Raw genomic sequence first — 19542 nt, 5'->3', positions numbered from 1 at the left:
CCTTGTGAAGGTTCTATGAGCCCGAGGTTGCCCGCATGGTGTCTTATAGGAAAATTGATGGGAGTGGCAGTCGGCGACAGTCCCCGAGTCATCGACAGTTTCTTGGCTTCTGGAGTCATTCATTGTAAACTTGGTACTGCTTCATTGAAGGCTCATGAGTTTGAAGCTTCCGACCCGGAGGTCATATGGCCTCGAGTTTTTGGCGTCAGTCCCCGAGTGTTCGGGATATTTTCTGGCTCTGAAGCCGTTTCCTGTTTAAAGTAGCGTACTTCTTTGAAGCGTAAAGCGTTTTGCTGGAGGAGAAGATATTCCTTGATTACTTGGTACAAGTATACATGTTTTTTGCCGTCAAGGGCTCCATTATTCTATGCGAACACGGTTCATTCGACCATTTGGCCCGATACATCATTTTCCTATTTAGACCCTTTTTTGGCTCGTCTTGGCTTCTTCGAGGAGGTCATCTTCCGGGGGATGCCCCCCCCCCCCCCAAGTGTTCGAGGTTGATTGAAGAGAAGCCTTGAAAACTTTGTGAAATTCTCCTTAGGTAGCACATAGATGTTGCCTCGTTAAAAACCTTGTCGGTAAAACCCTTTTTGGGATAAAACCCGATCGAAGGAAAAGAGTGCAACGTATGCTTTGAAACCTTAAGGTCTTCAAGCTGGACAACGCTACGACCGTTCTGATCGTACATCTGCACGAAGGTTAGTGTAAGATGTAAATAAAAAGGGGAATGGTCATACCTTAGTGACGATGGCGCTTCGAGCCTCGATATGTTTCCACGTTTGCTCCGAGGACGCGGCATGGTCCTTCGCTTGTTTTATTCAGGTATAGCGAAGAATGTGTCCCGCGGTTACTATTTCACTGTTTGCTTATCCCGTGGCTTCTTTGATGTCGAAGGCGTCGATGCCGGTGCTATGTCGTGTACTGCGAACATTTCTCTTGCTGCGTGCTGTTCTCCGTACACAGTTTTTATTCTGTCCTTTGTCGGGGACTTCATAATTTGATGAAGGGTTGATGGTATATCTCTCTTGTAGTGTGTCCATGGACTTCCGAGCAAGGCGTTATACCTCATGTCTCCATCGATGACATGAAATTTGGCATTTTGTATTGCTCCAGCCATGTTGACCGGGAGGATGATTTCCCCATTGGTTGTTTCACTCGCCATATTGAATCCGTTGAGAACTCGAGAGGCGGGCACGATATGGTCGAGCAGACCGAGCTGCTCCACGACCCTTAACCTGATAATGTTAGCCGAGCTACCTGGATCTACAAGTACACGTTTAATTTGAAATTTATTCACAAGAAAAGAAATTACCAGTGCGTCGTTATGAGGTTGAGACAGGGTCTCGATGTCCTCATCGTTGAACGTGAGGGCGTCCTTGGGTACATAACTTCGAGTTCACTTTTCCTTGGTGATGGATATTTTTGTTCTTCTGATAGTCGGTTCCTGTGGGATGTCGACTCCCACAACAATCATGTGGATGACATGTTGCGGTTCATTTTTTTCGTTTTTCCTATTCGCCTCTCTCTCCCGGAACTGATTTTTGGCTCGGTCACTAAGGAACTCTTGGAGATGCCCTTTTCTGAGTAATCGGGCTACTTCTTCTCAGAGCTCTCTGCAGTCTTCGGTCATGTGACCGTGTGTGCCGTCAAATTCGCACACCATGTTAGGGTTCCTCTGTGACAGATCTGATTCTATGGCCCTTGGCCACTTGGTGTCTTTGATTTTACTTATGGATGACACGATGTCCGAAACATCGAAGTTGAAGTTATACTCGAATAACCGGGGTGCCTTTGTCGGCCCTGTGTATCTGTCGAATCTGGCTCTGTTTATGAGTCCCCGAGGATTCTGACCTCGATCGATTCTTCGATCATTTCGGGGTATGTTACGCCTTAGGGCGTTTCTCCTATCTTTGGTGTATGGTTGGTACGTTTCCTTGTTTGGTTTTAGCTCCTTTGCCAGGAGTCTGCTTGGATATACCGAGCCCGAGGGGACTCCCAGTTGGTCGTCTTTGACCCTAATCTTCGACTGGTATCGTTTGTGGACATACGACCAAGTTACGTGGGGTATTCAACCAAATTCTGCTTCAGCTGCTTCGAAGCCATCGAGCTCCATTCGTTCAAGCCTTAGGTGAAGGCATGTACTGACTAGTCATCAGAGATTGGTGGCAACTCCATTCGCTCCATTTGAAAGCGAGATACAAACTCCCACAGCATCTCGTTTTCCCTTTGTTTGATTTTGAAGACGTCGTATTTCCGTGTAGCCACCTTGATGGCACCGGCATGTGCCTTTGTGAAAGAATCTACCAAACATGGCAAATAAGTCTAATGAATTCGGAGCTAGGTTGTGATACCACATCATGGACCATTTTGAAAGTGTTTCTCCGAACTTCTTCAACAGGACGGATTCGATCTCGTCGTCCTTCAGGACATTTCCCTTTTAAGTGTAAGCTGTGACGTGCTCGTTGGGGTCCGAGGTCCCGTTATACTTCGGGAGATCGGGCATTATGAACTTCTTTGGGATGGGCTTTGGAGCAGCATTTGATGGGAATGGCTTTTGTACGAATTTCTTTGATTCAACACCCTTCAGGATCGGGGTGCGCCCGGGATCTGGTCGACCCTCGAGTTGTAGGTCTCTACCTTTTTGTCGTTGACTTCTATCATCTTTTCCCCCGACTAAATCCTCTTTGTGAGGTCTTCGAGCATCTTAATAATAGCAGGGTCGGTTGCCGATCCGTTGTTGCTCGACCTTTCAGGTACCTGTTCGGTTCGAAGGGCCGTTTCCGGGGCCGCTGTACTTGGGGTTTTTTGGTGGCTTTGTAGTTGAGCAATTGCTAGCTGTTGTGCCTGTAACATTTCAAAAATAACGTGAAGGCTAACCACTTGTTCCTCCCGAGCTGGGGTTTTCTGAGCTTCTTGTTGGTTTCCTTGTCGTATGCTCCTGTTAGTGTGGGAGCTTATATCGATGTGTTGAGCATCATGTGAGACCACATCTGCAGAGATTGGCTCTGGTGCGTCCTCAGGGTTTCGTGGTGGTGCACCAATACCTGGAACAACTACACCATTCTCTCCATGGTCTTCAGGACCGTTGTTTTCATATGCATTCACTGAGTTAGACATTTTGACCTGAAATCAAAGATTCTTGGACAAGAAAAAGCGTGAAAGATAACTTGCGTTATGTATTAAACCAGCAAGAAAACAATCACTATTATTTTTAGCCCCACGGTGGGTGCCAAACTGTTTACCTCGAAAATGGTAATTACACTTAGATTTGATTATGTGGTTCTAAAAATATGTGATTTATTTTTATGCTATTTGTTACGCAATAGATGCTCAGTGTGAGATTAGTAAATAAGGTAAGAACTCGAAAATAGTATGTTTAAGAAAACCGAGCGGCTGAGAATCGGGGCCTCGAACCTGATTATACGTGGCCTCGAGGTCGGACTCGATACTGAGCTATGGACAGCCGATGAAGGGCTAACAATATTGAGAGCTTTGATGAAGGCTCTTTATGACCAACAATGAGCAATAAATGAAGAACAATTAATATAACACAATAAATGTAAGCAATAAATGTAAGTAGTGAAATCAAGAGAATATGTTTAAGTTAGAGGGCAGAGAGAATGGTCTTGTATTGTATTCAATATTTTATATCTTTTTCACAAAATGACAAGGGTCCCCTTTATATATCAGGGGGAATATCCACATAGTACAAATGCATTTATTACAAAAATATACAGCTGGTACATCCAGTTAATGCCACTGTACGGGCTTGAGCTAGCCTAATAGACTTGGTCAGCTTTAGTCACGTGCCTTGGGAACTTCCCGTTAGTCCATCATGGCCGCTGATTTGTACTACGTCGAGGTCGATCATCGAAAACCCTCGGAGTCGAACCCCGAGCTGAACTTCGAGCCTTCTGGGGGCTATCTTTACGAGGTGCCTCAACGCTCACACGATCAGGCCCTCTGATTTTTGCCGTATACAAGGCCGTAACAAAATTACAACAACCAATAGTGAATTCAAGGATCCTCTTTGCACTATCCACTATGCAGTTCTTGTGAGAACACACACATTCGTATGTTGGACCTATCAATAATTTGTTAAAATGTGGTCATCATCAGCAAATCTGAAGTAACATCAAATTTCAAGAAATCTACTTCTTCAAACTCCATTAATCAAATCTTTTGTTCATTATTAAAAAAGCCACATTGTTCGAGGACTACGACATGAGCCATTCGTATGTTAAAGTTAAAAATAAAAATACATAAAGGAGAGAGGCATATTGCCTAACAACCTCCACAAAAGTTATACGCAGATTGAATCTGCTTCTCTGAAAAATGGAATACCGTAGCTTCTTAAAAATATTGTAGCTTTCTCCTCTTAATGTCTTTTAGCTGTGTGAATATGTGATTAAATTCCAAGGAGGAGAAAGCACCAGTACACAAGCCTCATGTTAGATTCCTCAATCACTTGTTTGTCCCACTTCTCCAAGCCTACGACAAAAAGCAAGGCTCAATATTTGCTTCAACTCTATATATACTGAATATAACATATTTAAAGATAATGAAGAGCTATAAACATTAACACGCACCAATCATCCGGTTTAAATAGAGAATACAAATAAACATTTTTAGTTTATGAATAGAACCAAGCCAACTTTATAAATTAATTACACCTAATAATATTCTCAATATAAGGGTATTAAATTTTAAGCAAAAAGGGAAATAGGAAAAAAGATCAAAAAATAAGATAAATAAATCGATAATTAAAGAAATAAATCAAATCAAAATATAAAGAAAACAAGCCGTTAGAAATTGATGGAAAATAATACTAGATAGGGAAAATGATGAAAAATAAAACTAAAACTACAATAAAAATCATAACTTCTTGGTGGGCCGAGAATGCTAGACTTATTAATTTATGACCAATTTTCATAAAGCACTATCTTTTAGTGGTATTTAGCTATCTATAGATACCATTTGCTATATTACGGATTGTATACGTTTTCTGTTGTTATAAGATGTATTAAATGTATTTAAGTTACTGTATTCATGAATACAGTAGCAAAAATAGGCGTGAATCAGGGAAGTCCAGCTAATCAGTTATTGTATTCGAGTGTATTCGACTGTATTCATGGCATGAAACATGGGATTACAGCTGGACAGATTATTGTATTCGACTGTATTCACGGCGTGAAACAGGGGATTACACTGTTTTTAAACGGAAAGTGAATCAATTAACATAATAGACTCCTAATATAACTCAACAAACTCAATTATAACACACAAAATTTGTATTTCTAGTTATAAAAAAAGTTTCTCAACCGAAAAATACCCCAAAAATATAAAGCACTATCTTTTAGTGGTAATTAGCTATCTATAGATACCATTTGCTATATTACGGATTGTAGATACGTTTTCTGTTGTTATAAGATGTATTAGATGTATTTAAGTTACTGTATTCATGAATACAATAGCAAAAATAGGCGTGAATCAGGGAAGTCCAGCTAATCAGTTATTGTATTCGAGTGTATTCGACTGTATTCATGGCGTGAAACATGGGATTACAACTGGACAGATTATTGTATTCGACTGTATTCACGGCGTGAAACAGGGGATTACACCGTTTTTAAACGGAAAGTGAATCAATTAACATAATAGACTCCTAATATAACTCAACAAACTCAATTATAACACACAAAATTTGTATTTCTAGTTATAAAAAAAGTTTCTCAATCGAAAAATACCCCAAAAATATAGCAATCTCCAGAGAAATTATATAATACATCTGTACATAATTTATATTAATTAAAAAAATATATGAATACATTCATGGAATACAACGAGACAGTGAATACAATGAAATACATGGAATACAACGAGATACATTGAAATACAATGAAATATATTAACAGAACATTCAAGTTGCTCAGCCCCAAACTCCATCGTCTTTGTTCAAGAACAACCCTAATGTCGTCTTGTCGATAGCAGATTTCGAACCTTTACAATAAAAGAAGATTTTTCAGCAATTTCCCAAACTTTCTCCCACCACCTTCGCGGCGTCGCTTCTTTTCTCTCTCCGCCATCTCCACCTCAGTCGTCGGAGCAAGTTCCGTCATCTTCTTTTTTTTTTTTTAAAGAATTTTTTTCTATATCTCTATTGATTAAAACTGAGTATAAATAATGTATTAATACTTGCTAAAACTTGCAGAAAACTGAACTGTGAGAAAGTGTAAAACATCCGGAGTGTAAATGCCGCATAATATTTTGGGGAATATAGGATAGAAGATAAAAGAAAAAGAAAAAGAAAATCTAAGAGAATCATAGTCTTCTATGAGAGATGGGGGAAATCAGACGTTGTATGCGAGCTCTATGGTAGCTTGCTTCTCAATGCACACCCAGTTCGTTTTTGCCACGGAAGAGAACGAATGCTTTGATGGGTCACTGTGTTTGAAGGGATAAACAATTGGGTTTGAGCAATCTTGGAATAAAGAGGAAGAATTTGTGAAATTGGGTTGTTACGAAGAGGAAATTGAGGTTGTATTTATGGAGAAAAACTGGCGCTGAGAGAGAGAGGGTGGAGAAAAATTTGAAAGAAAGAGAGAGAAAAATAATACCAAGCGTATTTTATGGCTTAAGGGTAGGAGGTGACCATAAATAGATATTTGGCTATAAAAATCAAAAGCTAGCTATGGAACATAATATTTTAAAAAGGTATTTATTTAAAATAAATAAAGTATCAACCTTTGATACATGAGGTAAAAATTTCTTAATTTATCCGATAAACTACTAGCTAGGGGCTCATGTAACTCAATTGGATTAATTGCATTCTGGGCCGGTCAAAGATAAGAAGATCAAAAATTTGGACTAACAGATAAAAGTCTTATGTTAAACAATTTTGGAATAATAAAACGATCTTATCAGTAGCATTTAAACTTACTATCAGAATGTACATCTCCATTTAGAGGGTAAGTAACTCTACTCGCCCGTGTATAGATATTGACCACATCAACCCCAACACGTACCGACAAATCCTCTGTGCTTCACGCAATTCTCAAACGAAATAAAAATATGGATAAATAATTATTCTTCAAATTCTTATACTAAAATATATCAAATTTATATAGTCTCTATTATCTAACCATAACACTATTAATTGTTCTAATTACATTCTCAAGGTTGCTATCAAATGGGAAAAGAAAATCCAGCTAAATAAACATCGAGCAAATAAGATATAATGCATTCTTAAGCAATAAGCCATAATATATGCATACCAACCGATTTCTCATATTTCAAAAAGTCAAAGAGACCTAGCAAATGAAAAAGGAAAAGAAATATACAACAAATAAATCAATACCTTTTGGCCATTCGGTTCTCTAATGTACTTATTCCAAATTTCAAATATTCAATCCGAATTTTGTGAATTCTTTGTTACTAAAGTAATCAATACAAAGTGACTGCTTGAATAGCTAATTAGCCTAAGTTCTAACAACAAAAGTGACCTTCAATTTTTTATATCCTTTATTCTTCTCTAACTTCTTAATTGTAAAAAGATAGGTAACACAAAGAAAGATGTCACGCCAGCTCTCTACATACCAGAAGTATGCATATGCGTGTGTGTAAATAAATATGCAATAAACTCTCAGGAAGAATCAAAGATGCTATCTTCAAGCCGAGATTAGCAAAGCTTGAATTGGATGAATTATTCCCAAGACCAAGCCAGCCCCATCCATCAATTAGATGCTAACTATGTTCGAATTCCTATATTTTAGAATTCTCCCTTTAATTATTAAACTGAATAGTCACATACTTGAATCTGTGAACTACTATTCCCTAGTCAACCCAACCCCATCCATCAATTAGTTGCAACTATATTCGCAATTTTGAAGTTTAGAATTCTCCCTTTAGTTATTAAAAAGGGAATTTTACTTCAAATAACAAAGGGAATTCTCCAGCGAAAAGGTTGCCGATGAGCCAGTAGTAGCAGCAACGGCGGTATTCATATTGTCGAGTTCGGCGGCAAGCCTGTAAGATAACCGGTGGCTTGAGAATGTTGGCTTTCCATGAGGACTGTTCAGGCAGTCTTTTCTTCGTCAGCGTGGAAGAAATAAGAGGAATAGAAAAAGACGTGACGTTTGGAGATAAGAGTGAATTTCTTTTGAAGAGAGAGAAACAACATAGATATTTATATAAATTACCATATTAAAAAAGAGACCTAATTCATTATCAATTAAAGTTAAACTATGTCGCACCTTTTCTTTTCCTAAGTCAAACCGATTTCGGTTTCTAAACAAAGGAAACGTTTTCCATCTAAAATTAGGATTAATTATTATGTTTATAAAAAGAGTTCCAAGACCACTTACTCAAGTAATCATACTTAAAATTTTGTTATTTGACCACTGAGAAGTTCTAATACTCTGCTTAGTTATTCATGATGAAGTGTCAAAAATATCATGGGAAACCTCGTAAGGGGCTGGAAAATAAAGATGTAACTATTACTGGACATCCAGGGTTTTCTCCTAAAGATATTCTTAGAAAATCAAGGACAAAAACAATCGTAAAAAATATTCTGAAGAAGGATCAAAAGTTTAATCCATCAACTACTCGGATTTGCTACAAGAAGGATACTACTACAAAGAGAACAGAGAAATCGAATGGTGTGCAACAGACAAATATTTATTACTGTAAACCAATTTCAGAATACGTGATTCCAAGACCTATTCCTGATATTGATGCATTGATGTGGGATGAATATATGTTTATCAACTTTTGGGATAACATTCCAGACTTGGATATATATACAGAGGTGGATGTACCATATACCTATTAGTTTGAATGTGCATACATTGTATAATTAGAGGCGGATTAATTAACATGTACACATAAATGTGGAGTTTAATTTATTGAGTTTATTTTAAATTCTAAATTCATCTCTGTTGAACGTAATTTTTAAATTTATTGAAAGTGAAGCTACTTAGGAGACATTTCATCATATTAGATAAAAGTTCCATTCCTACACGCCAACATCTTGCAATGGAGCTAGACCTCTTTAATGTGTTAGGTTGATCATACATAATTCAACTTGAACATGTGTTGGATGCTTTGTTGCACATGTGTTCTACTTTTTTTATTTTTAACTAAATATCTATGATTAGGGGTGTACATGGACCGGGTTGGTTCGATTTTTATCGAAACCAAACCAAATCAACTATATCGGTTTGATTGGTTCGGTTTTGTCGGGTTTTTCGGGTTTTCGGGTTTTTTGTTACTTACATATTATTTCAATCTTACTTTGTTAAATATTTGATATGTATTCATCTATTTAGTAAAAATATAAAAAGTTGACAAACATATTATCAATTAAAATATTCTTATGCGAGAATTCCATTAGTTAACACATACTAATAATTATTTTTTTAGTTGTCTGACAATAATTTTTCGTTGATATACACTTTCAGGTTATCCGAATTTAGTAATTAAAACATAAAAACCAATAATGATACCTAATATTAATAACCATTCACATTCGAAAAAAATATAAGAATTCATATGATATGAATATGTAAGAACAAAGAGATAGACGTATTTTAGTAACACTTGATAAGAAACTGATCATACAACCCATTATTTAAGGTCAATAAATATTGAGCACTTCATATTCTATTAAAATTTATATCCCGCAAGAGAATCCCAAATATTTCTAGATATTTTTTAAAGAAAATTTTATATAAAATCTTAAATAATATATATAAAAATTATATATTTATATGTCGGGTTGGTTCGGATTTTTTTATTCAATACCAAACCAAATCAAACCAAACCGAGTCGGGTTTTTTAATCGGTTTGGTTTGACTTTTCGGTTTGGTGCGGTTTTTCGGTTCGGTTTGTACACCCCTATCTATGACTATGAACTTTATATGTTGTTGAGTAAATTCCATTTATCCTCCTAATTAAGTCCTTACCATTAAGAAACAATACTCCCTTCAACTTTCACTTGAGACAAAAAACTTCCTTGATCTTAAATCAAACTCACAACGTGACACCTCATCCCTGGTATTTTCAAATATCCTTTCATTACTATGGATTATAAAAAAAAAAGTTTTTAAAAGGAGAAAACAAATATCAGTAATATTGTGTTATACTGAGTAAAAATTTCATCCATAATCTTTGAAGGTAACGAAACAATACTTTGTTCATCATTTGCATGAAACACAAAATCCCTTTGAGTTAACATTTGTCTGTTGATTTTAAAATGTTTAGATTTATGTTCATAGCACTGTTGAGCTATATTAACCAATCGTTGCTTATTGGTTATTCTGGAGGATAATTTGCAAATAAACCAGGAAACAGATAAATTGAAATGCTGGCTAATTAGAGGTGCCATGTCACTATTAGTTGTCCCTCTTTCATAAATATATATAGTTGGATTTTTTTTTTTCCTAAGTCAAAACGATTCCGACTTCTGAACTGAGGAAAGGTCAAACCTTTTTCCATCTAAATGTAGGATTATTATGTTTATAAAAAGAGTTTCAAGACCACTTACTCAAATAATCATACTTAAAAATTTGTTATTTGACCAAGAGGGAAGTTCTAATACTCTGCTTAGTTATTCATGATGAAGTGTCAAAAACATCGTGAAACCTCGTAAGGGGCTGAAAAATAAAGATGGAACTATTACTGGACATCTAGGGTTTTCTCCTAAAGATATTCCTAGGAAATCTAGGACAAAAACAACCGTAAAAAATATTATGAAGAAGGATAAAAATTTTAATCCTTCAACTACTCGGAGTTGCTACAAGAAGGATACTATTACAAAGAGAAAAGAGAAATCAAATGGTGTGCAAAAGCCAAACATTTATTACTGTAAACCAGTTTCAGAATACGTGATTCCAAGACCTATTCCTGATCTTGATGCATTGATGGGGGATGAAGATATGTTTATCAATTTTTGGGATAACATTCCAGACTTGGATATATAGACAGAGGCGGATGTACCATATACATATTAGTTTGCAAGTGCATACATTGTATAATTAGAGGCGGATTAATTACCATGTACACATAAATGTGGAGTTTAATTTATTGAGTTTTTATGCCGACTGTTTTTGTTTTAAATACTAAATTCGTCTCTGATTGAACGTAATTATTGAATTTATTGAAAGTGAAGCTACTTAGGAGACATTTCATCAGACTAGATAAAAGTTCTATCCCTACACGCCGACAACTTGTAATGGAGCTAGACATCTTTAATGTGTTAGGTTGATTATACATAATTCACCTTTAACTTGTACTGAATTAACAGTTACACATTTTAACTTTGTGGGTGACCAAATCCACTCTTGTAATTTCCCAAAGTACTTTAAAAAAATACAAACGACAAAGAGTGATCCTGGAAACCAACATGCTTAAGGTTACGATAAACAAAGGTTCTAAACATTTCACATATCACAGTTCAACATCCCAGTAATCGGAGCCAGCCAGACCACTTTTTGTGGGATTTCCTTCTCTTAATCCTACTCATGCTAGTATTTTGTTCTTTCTTTTCTGTCAAAGATACTGCATTAATGGACAAGCTTTTTTCCTGCAGATCAACAATTTCAATCAAGAGTTAAGTTATTTACACTATCATATAAATTGACCTACAATAACAAATTAATAATCTTCATATCCTGCATGTTTGATGTCATACTTGAAAAGAGAGTGAAAAATTATTATAACCAGTTAATTTGCAATAATATCGTAAAATATTTTTGCACTATTAACGTATATTATTAACTTAAATCCTACTGATAATATGATAGTTTAGAAAATTAACTTGTTATACACAACCCTTCTATGGTTACCTCGTAGTAGTCCTATTAATTAAATAGATAAATTTTACCAGTAGTATGTATATTCTATAAGACACAAATCAAACATACATATTATTAACATGATAACTTTTTCAATTGTGCAACTCACCAATTACTAAATAATCATTGAGAAGTGATGGACTAAAAAATCGTTAACTGACACATGCATAACAAGTTTATATTACGCGTATTAAATTTCATGAAACGTGCGATAACTAGCTAGATGTAGCATATTATTTTTTTTTGTACCTCAACTGCAACTGCAAGAGGGTCTTTGATCTTCTCATGGAGATTTGCTTTTTCGTCCTCGTCCTGACCTGTAAGCACTGTAGAGGTAACTGAAGTATGCCCTGACTTCTCAGAAGAAGAAAGTACACCTGTTGATGAGCTCGACCTTGACAATTTCCCTTCATCCATATCTAGGCTTATCTGGCTTAACTGCAATAGAAAACCAAATATTTTTTACATTATGATTGCATAGAACTTAAACTACTTTTTTAAAAACTTCTATATACGTGCAAAAATACTTTGACAATATCGTCATATAAAAGATAACTATGGGTAACTGCCCAAAAAACAAATGGAACCAATAACATGAAGTAACATGCTAGACAATATGTTAAATTAATTGATAGTGTAAAAATTCATTACTGCCAGTATATGTTACTATATCTTTGTTAAACCTGCAAAAGTCGAGTCTCAAGGACGGAAAGTCGCTCCATGAGTGTGCCTTTGTGATGAACTTGTTCCAGAGCAGAGGATAGAGTCAGAGTCTTGCACTGATCCTCTAATTGTACTTCCTCTTTCTTATTGGGAGAATGCCTTCCTGAAAGGCCATGTCTCTCTTCCAAAAGTTGCAGCTGCATCTCCACGATTTCACAGTTAGTTAGCAAAAGTCAGATTACCCTTAAAGACAAGTTTTTATGGCTAAACAAATATTAGTAACATTTAAAATCACAATTTTAAAAAAAATAAAAATTATTTCTTTCGTAAATTCCGTACTTAGCTGAAAACTACCTTAATTTGATATCTAGTGGAGGAAGAAAGATCAACTTACCAGACGATCAAGTCGATCTAACCGTGGAAGAGCAGGCAAGGAAGAAGCCAAGTCTTGATTTTCTTGTTGGATCATAATGCGTACCAAACAAGGGCCTTATTTTTCTCTACTACTATAATAATATACGCGTAGTAGTACAAATTTATGAATATATGGTGTTTTTACGTGCCAATATTGTTGAGTATTTATCAAGTCTCTCTTTCTTGCGTATAAGAGAAGAGAGAGAATGCAGAAATGGACACAGAGCTTCTGGAATCTGAACAGTGATAGCTAGCTAGCTTTCAAAGAAGCAGTTGCTGATACTTAAGAGCAGAAGCCAATTATTAACAATAGGGACGTGGGGGGTATTAAATGACAACCAACAAGCCATACCCTTTTGTCATTGCTCTTCAACTTGCAGATTTTTTTAATTTTTAATTCTTATCTTATCATGAGATATATCTCATATCTATCTTCTATCTCAGCGACTTGCATGTTCGCTTGTTTTCTGCCCTTTCTGCGTGAACAATTATATCTTGACAAGTCAAAGTTTGTCGCATTGTGTAACTATAGTCACATTGTGAAAAATTCCCCCCATTTCTCCTTCGCCGGCAAGTAGTTAGCTAGCTTGGGGTAACCTTGTTAAAACTCAACAATTTAGGTAAGAGTTGTATACGGTCGAAATTAGGTATGCGCAATTTCGTGGGCTCGAGGTTCACTTCGAGAGCGAAATCGAAATAGACCAGGCGCGAGCCCGATGGCAAAATACAAGCTTCGAAGATCGAAGTGCTCGATGAACACCGAGGCCAAGTATGACCGGCCTCGAGATAATACCGTTATGGTTCCATAATAGAAAGAGCGAGATTCCCGCAATGGCCCTAAGATCACGGTGTAAATTCCGGAACGGATTTGTACTAGGCGGTTAGACAGCTGTATAATAAGATTCCTTACTACAATTGGAATTGTACCTTATTTAGGATTTCCCTACTATATAAAGGGGACCCCAATCATTTGTAACAGGCATCAATCATTGAGAAGAGAATATATATTTTCACTTTCTTGCCTACTGTTCATCTAAATCATCTTATTACTATTTTATTGTTCTTGCTGTTCTTGTTCATTTACCTCGAGGTCGCCCTTGCTCGAGGTCGAGGTCTGCTTACACGACTGGTTTGATTTGCCTTACTCTTAAATTTATACATTAGATTCCTTGTTTATCAATTAGTATTGGACTAAATCACATATCTTTAAAACCACAAAACAAGTTTAATTGTTACTCGAATTATAGGGTAAACAGTTTGGCGCCCACCGTGGGACTAAAGATAATAGTGATTATTTCAGTACTAATTCTGATAACACACATTATTTTCACACTTGTTCTTGTCAAGAATTTTTGTTCTCAGGTTAAAACATGTCAAACTCAAAAAATGCACCCGTACATGGCGATGATGGTCTTTGATTTCATGGGGAAAATAACAATGTAGTTGTTCCGGGAGCCGGTGTACCGCCGATTAACCCTGAGGAAGTGCCAATTGTAGAACCAGTCGACGCACATTGCTTTTAGTGCGGACTTAGGCGCAGACCCCGGAGGTAGTGTACGCAGGGAAGTCCGATCTGGCGGCCAAGGAACACAGGGTATAGGAGATGGGGGAGTTAGCCTCCAAGTATTATTCGAGATGCTACAAACTCAACAGGTTGCTATCGTTCAGCTTCAAAGTCAGCATAAAACTCGAAACGTGGTCGAACAAGAAATTACTCGCCGAACTGAGCCGGTGCCAGAAAGATCGAACGGTAATGGCTCGAGGACTGATCCCACGATTATGAGGATGCTCGAGGAACTCACCAAAAGAATCGAGTCGAGGAGAAAAAGATTGAGGATAATGACAAAAAGTAGAGATGTATAACTCCCATGTTGATCAAATACCGGGGGCACTCAAAAGTTCGTACAAAAGCCATTCCCTCTGAGTGCGGCTCCGAAGCCCAGTCCCAAGAAGTTCCATATGCCAGATATACCTAAGTACAAGAGGACGAGCGATCCTAATGAACACATCACCTCGTGCACATGCGGGATTAAAGGAAACGACTTAAATGATGACGATATCGAGTCAGTTTTGTTGAAAAAATTTGGGGAAACTTTGTCAAAGGGAGCAATGATTTGGTATCACAACTCACCACCGAATTCCATCGATTCGTTTGCTATGTTAGCAGACGCCTTCGTGAAGGCACACGCCGGGACTATAAAGGTTGCAACAAGGAAATCGGACGACGATGAAATGCTAAGAGAGTTCGTATCCCGATTTCAAATGGAGCGAATAGAATTACCACTGGTCTCAGATGATTGGGCCGTGCAAGATTTTACACAGGGGTTGAACGAGCGGAGTTCGATCGCGTCACGACAGTTGAAGCAAAATTTGATCGAATATCCTGTCGTGACTTGGGCAGATGTACATAATCGTTACCAATCGAAGATCAGGGTCGAGGAAGACCAGCTGGGAGCCCCCTCGGGTTCAGTTCAACCAAATAGATTGGTAGTTAAAGCCCCGAGGGATACCGACAGGGAACCAAGATCAAATAGGGAACGGTATCGGCCATATGTCGCATATCGAAGAAACAACGGTTCGGGGCGCAATCCTCCTCGGAATGATCGAAGAAATGATCGAGGGCAAAATTCTCGGGGACTTATGAGTAAGAATGGTTTTGATAAACATACCGATCCCGTAGAAGCACCTCGATTATCGGAGTATAATTTCAGTATCGATGCATCGAGGATCGTATCGGCTATTGGAAGGATCAAAGACACCAGGTGGCCCAAACCTATACAGACCGATCCTTCTCAAAGAAATCCAAACTTAATGTATAAATGTCATGGCACTCATGGCCATAGGACTGAAGACTGCAGATAGCTAAAGGAGGAGGTAGCTCGATTGTTCAACGAGGGTCATCTTCGAGAGTTTCTCGGTGATCGAGCTAAGAATCACTTCAGAGAAAGAGACGCCAACAAAAAGAATGAGCAAGAAGAGCCGCAACATGTAATTCATATGATTATTGGCGGGGCCGATGTTCCACAAGGGCATATATTCAAACGTACCAAGGTGTCGATTACCAGAGAAAAACAGACTCGGAGTTATGTGCCCGAGGGCATCCTATCGTTCAGTGACGAGGAAGCGAAAGGCATTTCTCAGCCGCACAATGACGCCCTGGTAATTTTTATTTTGTTAAATAAAATTCAAGTTAAACGTGTTCTAGTGGATCCAGGTAGCTCAGCAAACATAATCAGATCAACGGTCGTAGAGCAGCCCGGCTTGCAGGACCAAATTGTACCTGCATCTCGAGTCCTAAACGGCTTCAACATGGCAAGTGAAACAACGAAAGGGGAGATAATCCTACCAAACATGGCTAGGACCATCCAAGATACAAAATTCCATGTTATCGAAGGCGACATGAGATACAATGCACTACTCGGGAGGCCATGGATCCTCAACATGAGGGCAGTACTGTTGACCCTTCATCAAATGATGAAATTCCCAATAATGGATGGTGTGAAAATAGTTTACGGGGAACAACACGCGACAAAGGAGATGTTTGCAGTCGATGAGGTGACGCCGGTATCGGCACTTTCGACCTCGGAAAAATCGAGCACCAAAGATAAGCAGACGGCCAAATAGTAATCACCGTCACCATCTTCGACCGAACCGGAGAAACAAGTAATCGAAGAAGAAGAAGAGGATTTCCTTACTCCTCGAACTTTCATTGTTCCCGAAGAATCATATGCAACCAAGTCAACAGTCGAAGAGCTAAAACAGGTGATATATTGATCGAGCATCTACCCGAACGTAAGGCATACTTGGGAACGGGGCTGACCCCCGAACTCAGAAAAAAACTCTTTCAAGTTCTTATCGATAACATGGATTGTTTTGCTTGGTCCCATTTAGACATGACAGGGATCCCACTGGAAATAACAACTGACCAGCTAAGCCTCAACCCCAGATTCAAACCGGTGAAGAAAAAGAGAAGGCCCCAGTCCAAGGTGAAACATGCATTCATAAAGGACGAGGTAACTAAAACTTCTTAAAATTGGGTCCATTCGGGAGGTAAAATACCCCGAGTGGATAGCAAATGTAGTTGTAGTCCCTAAAAAGGGAAGAAACTTAGAATGTGCGTAGGTTACAAGGATTTAAACAAGGCATGCCCTAAAGACTCTTTTCCACTTCCTTATATCGATCGCATGATCGATGCCACGTCTCGCCACGAGATCCTTACCTTTCTCGACGCCTACTCCAAGTACAGTCAAATTCAGATGAACCCGGAGGACCAGGAGAAGATCTCGTTTATCACTAAGTTTGGAACATACTGTTACAATGTAATGCCCTTCGGGCTAAAATATATTGGAGCTACATACCAACGCCTAGTTAACAAAATGTTCGAGGAACAGATAGGTAAATCGATGGAAGTTTACATTGACGATATGTTGGTTAAGTCCCTGCGCGTAGAGGACCATTTAACTCATTTGCAGGAAACATTCAAAATCTTGAGGAAGTACAACATGAAGCTTAACCCAGAAAAATGCGCCTTCGGGGTCGGCTCGGGCAAGTTCCTCGGCTTCATGGTATCAAATCGAGGAATCAAAATCAACCCCGACAAGATCAAGGTCATCGAGGACATCATATCATAGATAGTGTGAAAGTCGTACAAAGGCTAACAGGACGCAGAGCCGCCTTGGGCCGATTCATTTCGAGGTCATCAGATCGAAGCCACAGGTTCTTTTCCTTAATCAAAAAGAAAAATAATTTTGCATGGACCCCGGAATGCCAGCAAGTATTGGAGGAATTGAAGCGATACTTATCGAGCCTACCTCTGCTTCACACTCCGAAGGTAGATGAGAAGCTTTACTTATATTTGGCAGTGTCCAATATAACGGTAAGTGGTGTACTAGTTCGAGAAGAGCAAGGTACGCAGTTCCCTGTCTATTACGTAAATCGGACTTTAGGAGATGCTGAAACTAGATATCCACACTTAGGAAAATTAGCACTTGCATTAATAAGCTCATCTAGAAAGATAAAGCCATATTTCCAGTGTCACCTCATATGTGTGTTAACCACTTATCCTCTCCAAAATGTTTTGCATAAGCCCGAGTTATCGGGCCAATTGGCCAACTGGGCCGTCGAACTTGGCGGGTACGATATCGAATATCAACCCCGAATGGCCATCAAGTCTCAAAGCTTAGCTGACTTTGTGGCCGATTTTAATCCGCCCCTCGTACCCGAAGTGGAGAAAGAACTTTTGCTAAAATCAGGTACATCACCGGGGGTATGGACCCTCTTTACGGACGGTGCTTCGAATGTAAAAGGGTCCAGGCTTGGCATCCTTTTGAAGCCACCTATAGGTAACACTATTAGGCAATCTATAAAAATTTCTTGGTTGACTAATAATGAGGCCGAGTATGAGGCCATGATTGCAGGTCTCGAACTAGCTAAAAGCTTGGGTAGAAGTCCTTGAAGCCAAATGCGATTCTCTGTTGGTGGTTAACCAAGTGAACAAAAGCTTTGAAGTTCGAGAGGATAGGATGCAAAGATATTTGGACAAGCTACAGGTAACCTTGCACTGCTTGAAGGAGTGGACTCTAGATCATGTGCCTCAAGAACAAAATAGTGAGGCCGATGCACTTGCTAACTTGGGGCCATCAGTTGAAGAAGATGATATTATCCCGGGGACTATCGTCCAGTTATCGAGATCTGTACACGAAGAGGGTCATGCTTGTCGCGCCCCCTTTTTCTCGCGAAATCGGGTTCATGACATTTGGAGGGACAAATTGTTCCTTTTGGGAACTGGGTTTGGAAGAGTCGCCACCTAATGATTTATGGTGCATTAGGACACCTTACAGGGTTTAATTATAACTAAACTTGGATAACCAGAGATAGGGTAAGGGCTTTGAAATTATCCTAAAGGGAAGGTGTTAGGCACCCCTCAGGATCCACTAGTGTGGTTCCCGGCCAAACAGTTATTGTGAATTTGGGGTATAATTAACATGTAAGCAGATAAGGCTCAAGTAAGAGGGGATTTCAATTCATAATGGTTTGAAAGTAAACAAATCTGAAAGAACAACCAAAGAGCTGATTTTAAAATAAGGAGCTACAAGGCTAAAAAAAAAAGAGTAAAGAATGAAATAAGGGGGAGGGGGGGTCCTAGGTTTTTTAAAAATATGGATCACCCCACACAATGTCCGGTAATCACTCCTCAATGAGGGGATACACGTGACATTATCATGTGGTCATCATATCCATATCTACCCTTCCCACCCCGTTAAGGTATTAAAGCGTGGATTGGTCTCGATTACTTATTGCATGCTATTACCCGTCCTATTCCTATCAGTCCGGAGGCATTTAGGACTACTAATCCTAAAAGGAGGGATATTAGGCTTATTTGAGGTTTCAAAGGTAAAAATTCTAAGGCGACATACAAAACATATAAAGACTGCACATTAAAGGAGGAAACACATAAGCATATAAGGCTCAAGTATACCTCCTCAAACAAAAGCACATAAATAGCATGACTTGCACATACTTTTTAGGTTTGATTTAAAGCACATAAAGACGAGGGAAGTTAATTGTTAAGGCAGCTTAGTTTATTACATAACTCAGATAAGAAGTCCGAATC

The 19542-nt window shown here is 38.4% G+C and overlaps 1 protein-coding gene across 1 annotated transcript; it reads right to left on the bottom strand.

Moving 5' to 3' along the window:
• On the bottom strand, window positions 11264-13233 carry LOC109223023. The gene is made up of 4 exons (XM_019387286.1): window positions 12910-13233; window positions 12536-12712; window positions 12102-12290; window positions 11264-11581 (listed from the first exon to the last, which is right to left on the bottom strand). Exons 1-4 carry the CDS (start codon window positions 12982-12984, stop codon window positions 11453-11455), a joined length of 570 nt encoding a protein of 189 aa, XP_019242831.1. The 5' UTR covers window positions 12985-13233; the 3' UTR covers window positions 11264-11452.

Source organism: Nicotiana attenuata, chromosome 2 (assembly GCF_001879085.1).
Source record: "Nicotiana attenuata strain UT chromosome 2, NIATTr2, whole genome shotgun sequence".
Classification (NCBI taxonomy): domain Eukaryota; kingdom Viridiplantae; phylum Streptophyta; class Magnoliopsida; order Solanales; family Solanaceae; genus Nicotiana; species Nicotiana attenuata.
This window is presented reverse-complemented; position numbering and strand designations above follow the sequence as displayed.

Bases quoted from the DNA above. Each gene is read 5' to 3' on its own strand.
- LOC109223023 (XM_019387286.1), bottom strand. From the start codon at position 12,984: ATGATCCAACAAGAAAATCAAGACTTGGCTTCTTCCTTGCCTGCTCTT. The intron at 12,291-12,535 runs GTTTAACAAAGA...TTTCTATTGCAG, and splicing joins TTGAGACTCGACTTTTGCAG to TTAAGCCAGATAAGCCTAGA. The intron at 11,582-12,101 runs GTACAAAAAAAA...GTTGATCTGCAG, and splicing joins CTCTTGCAGTTGCAGTTGAG to GAAAAAAGCTTGTCCATTAA.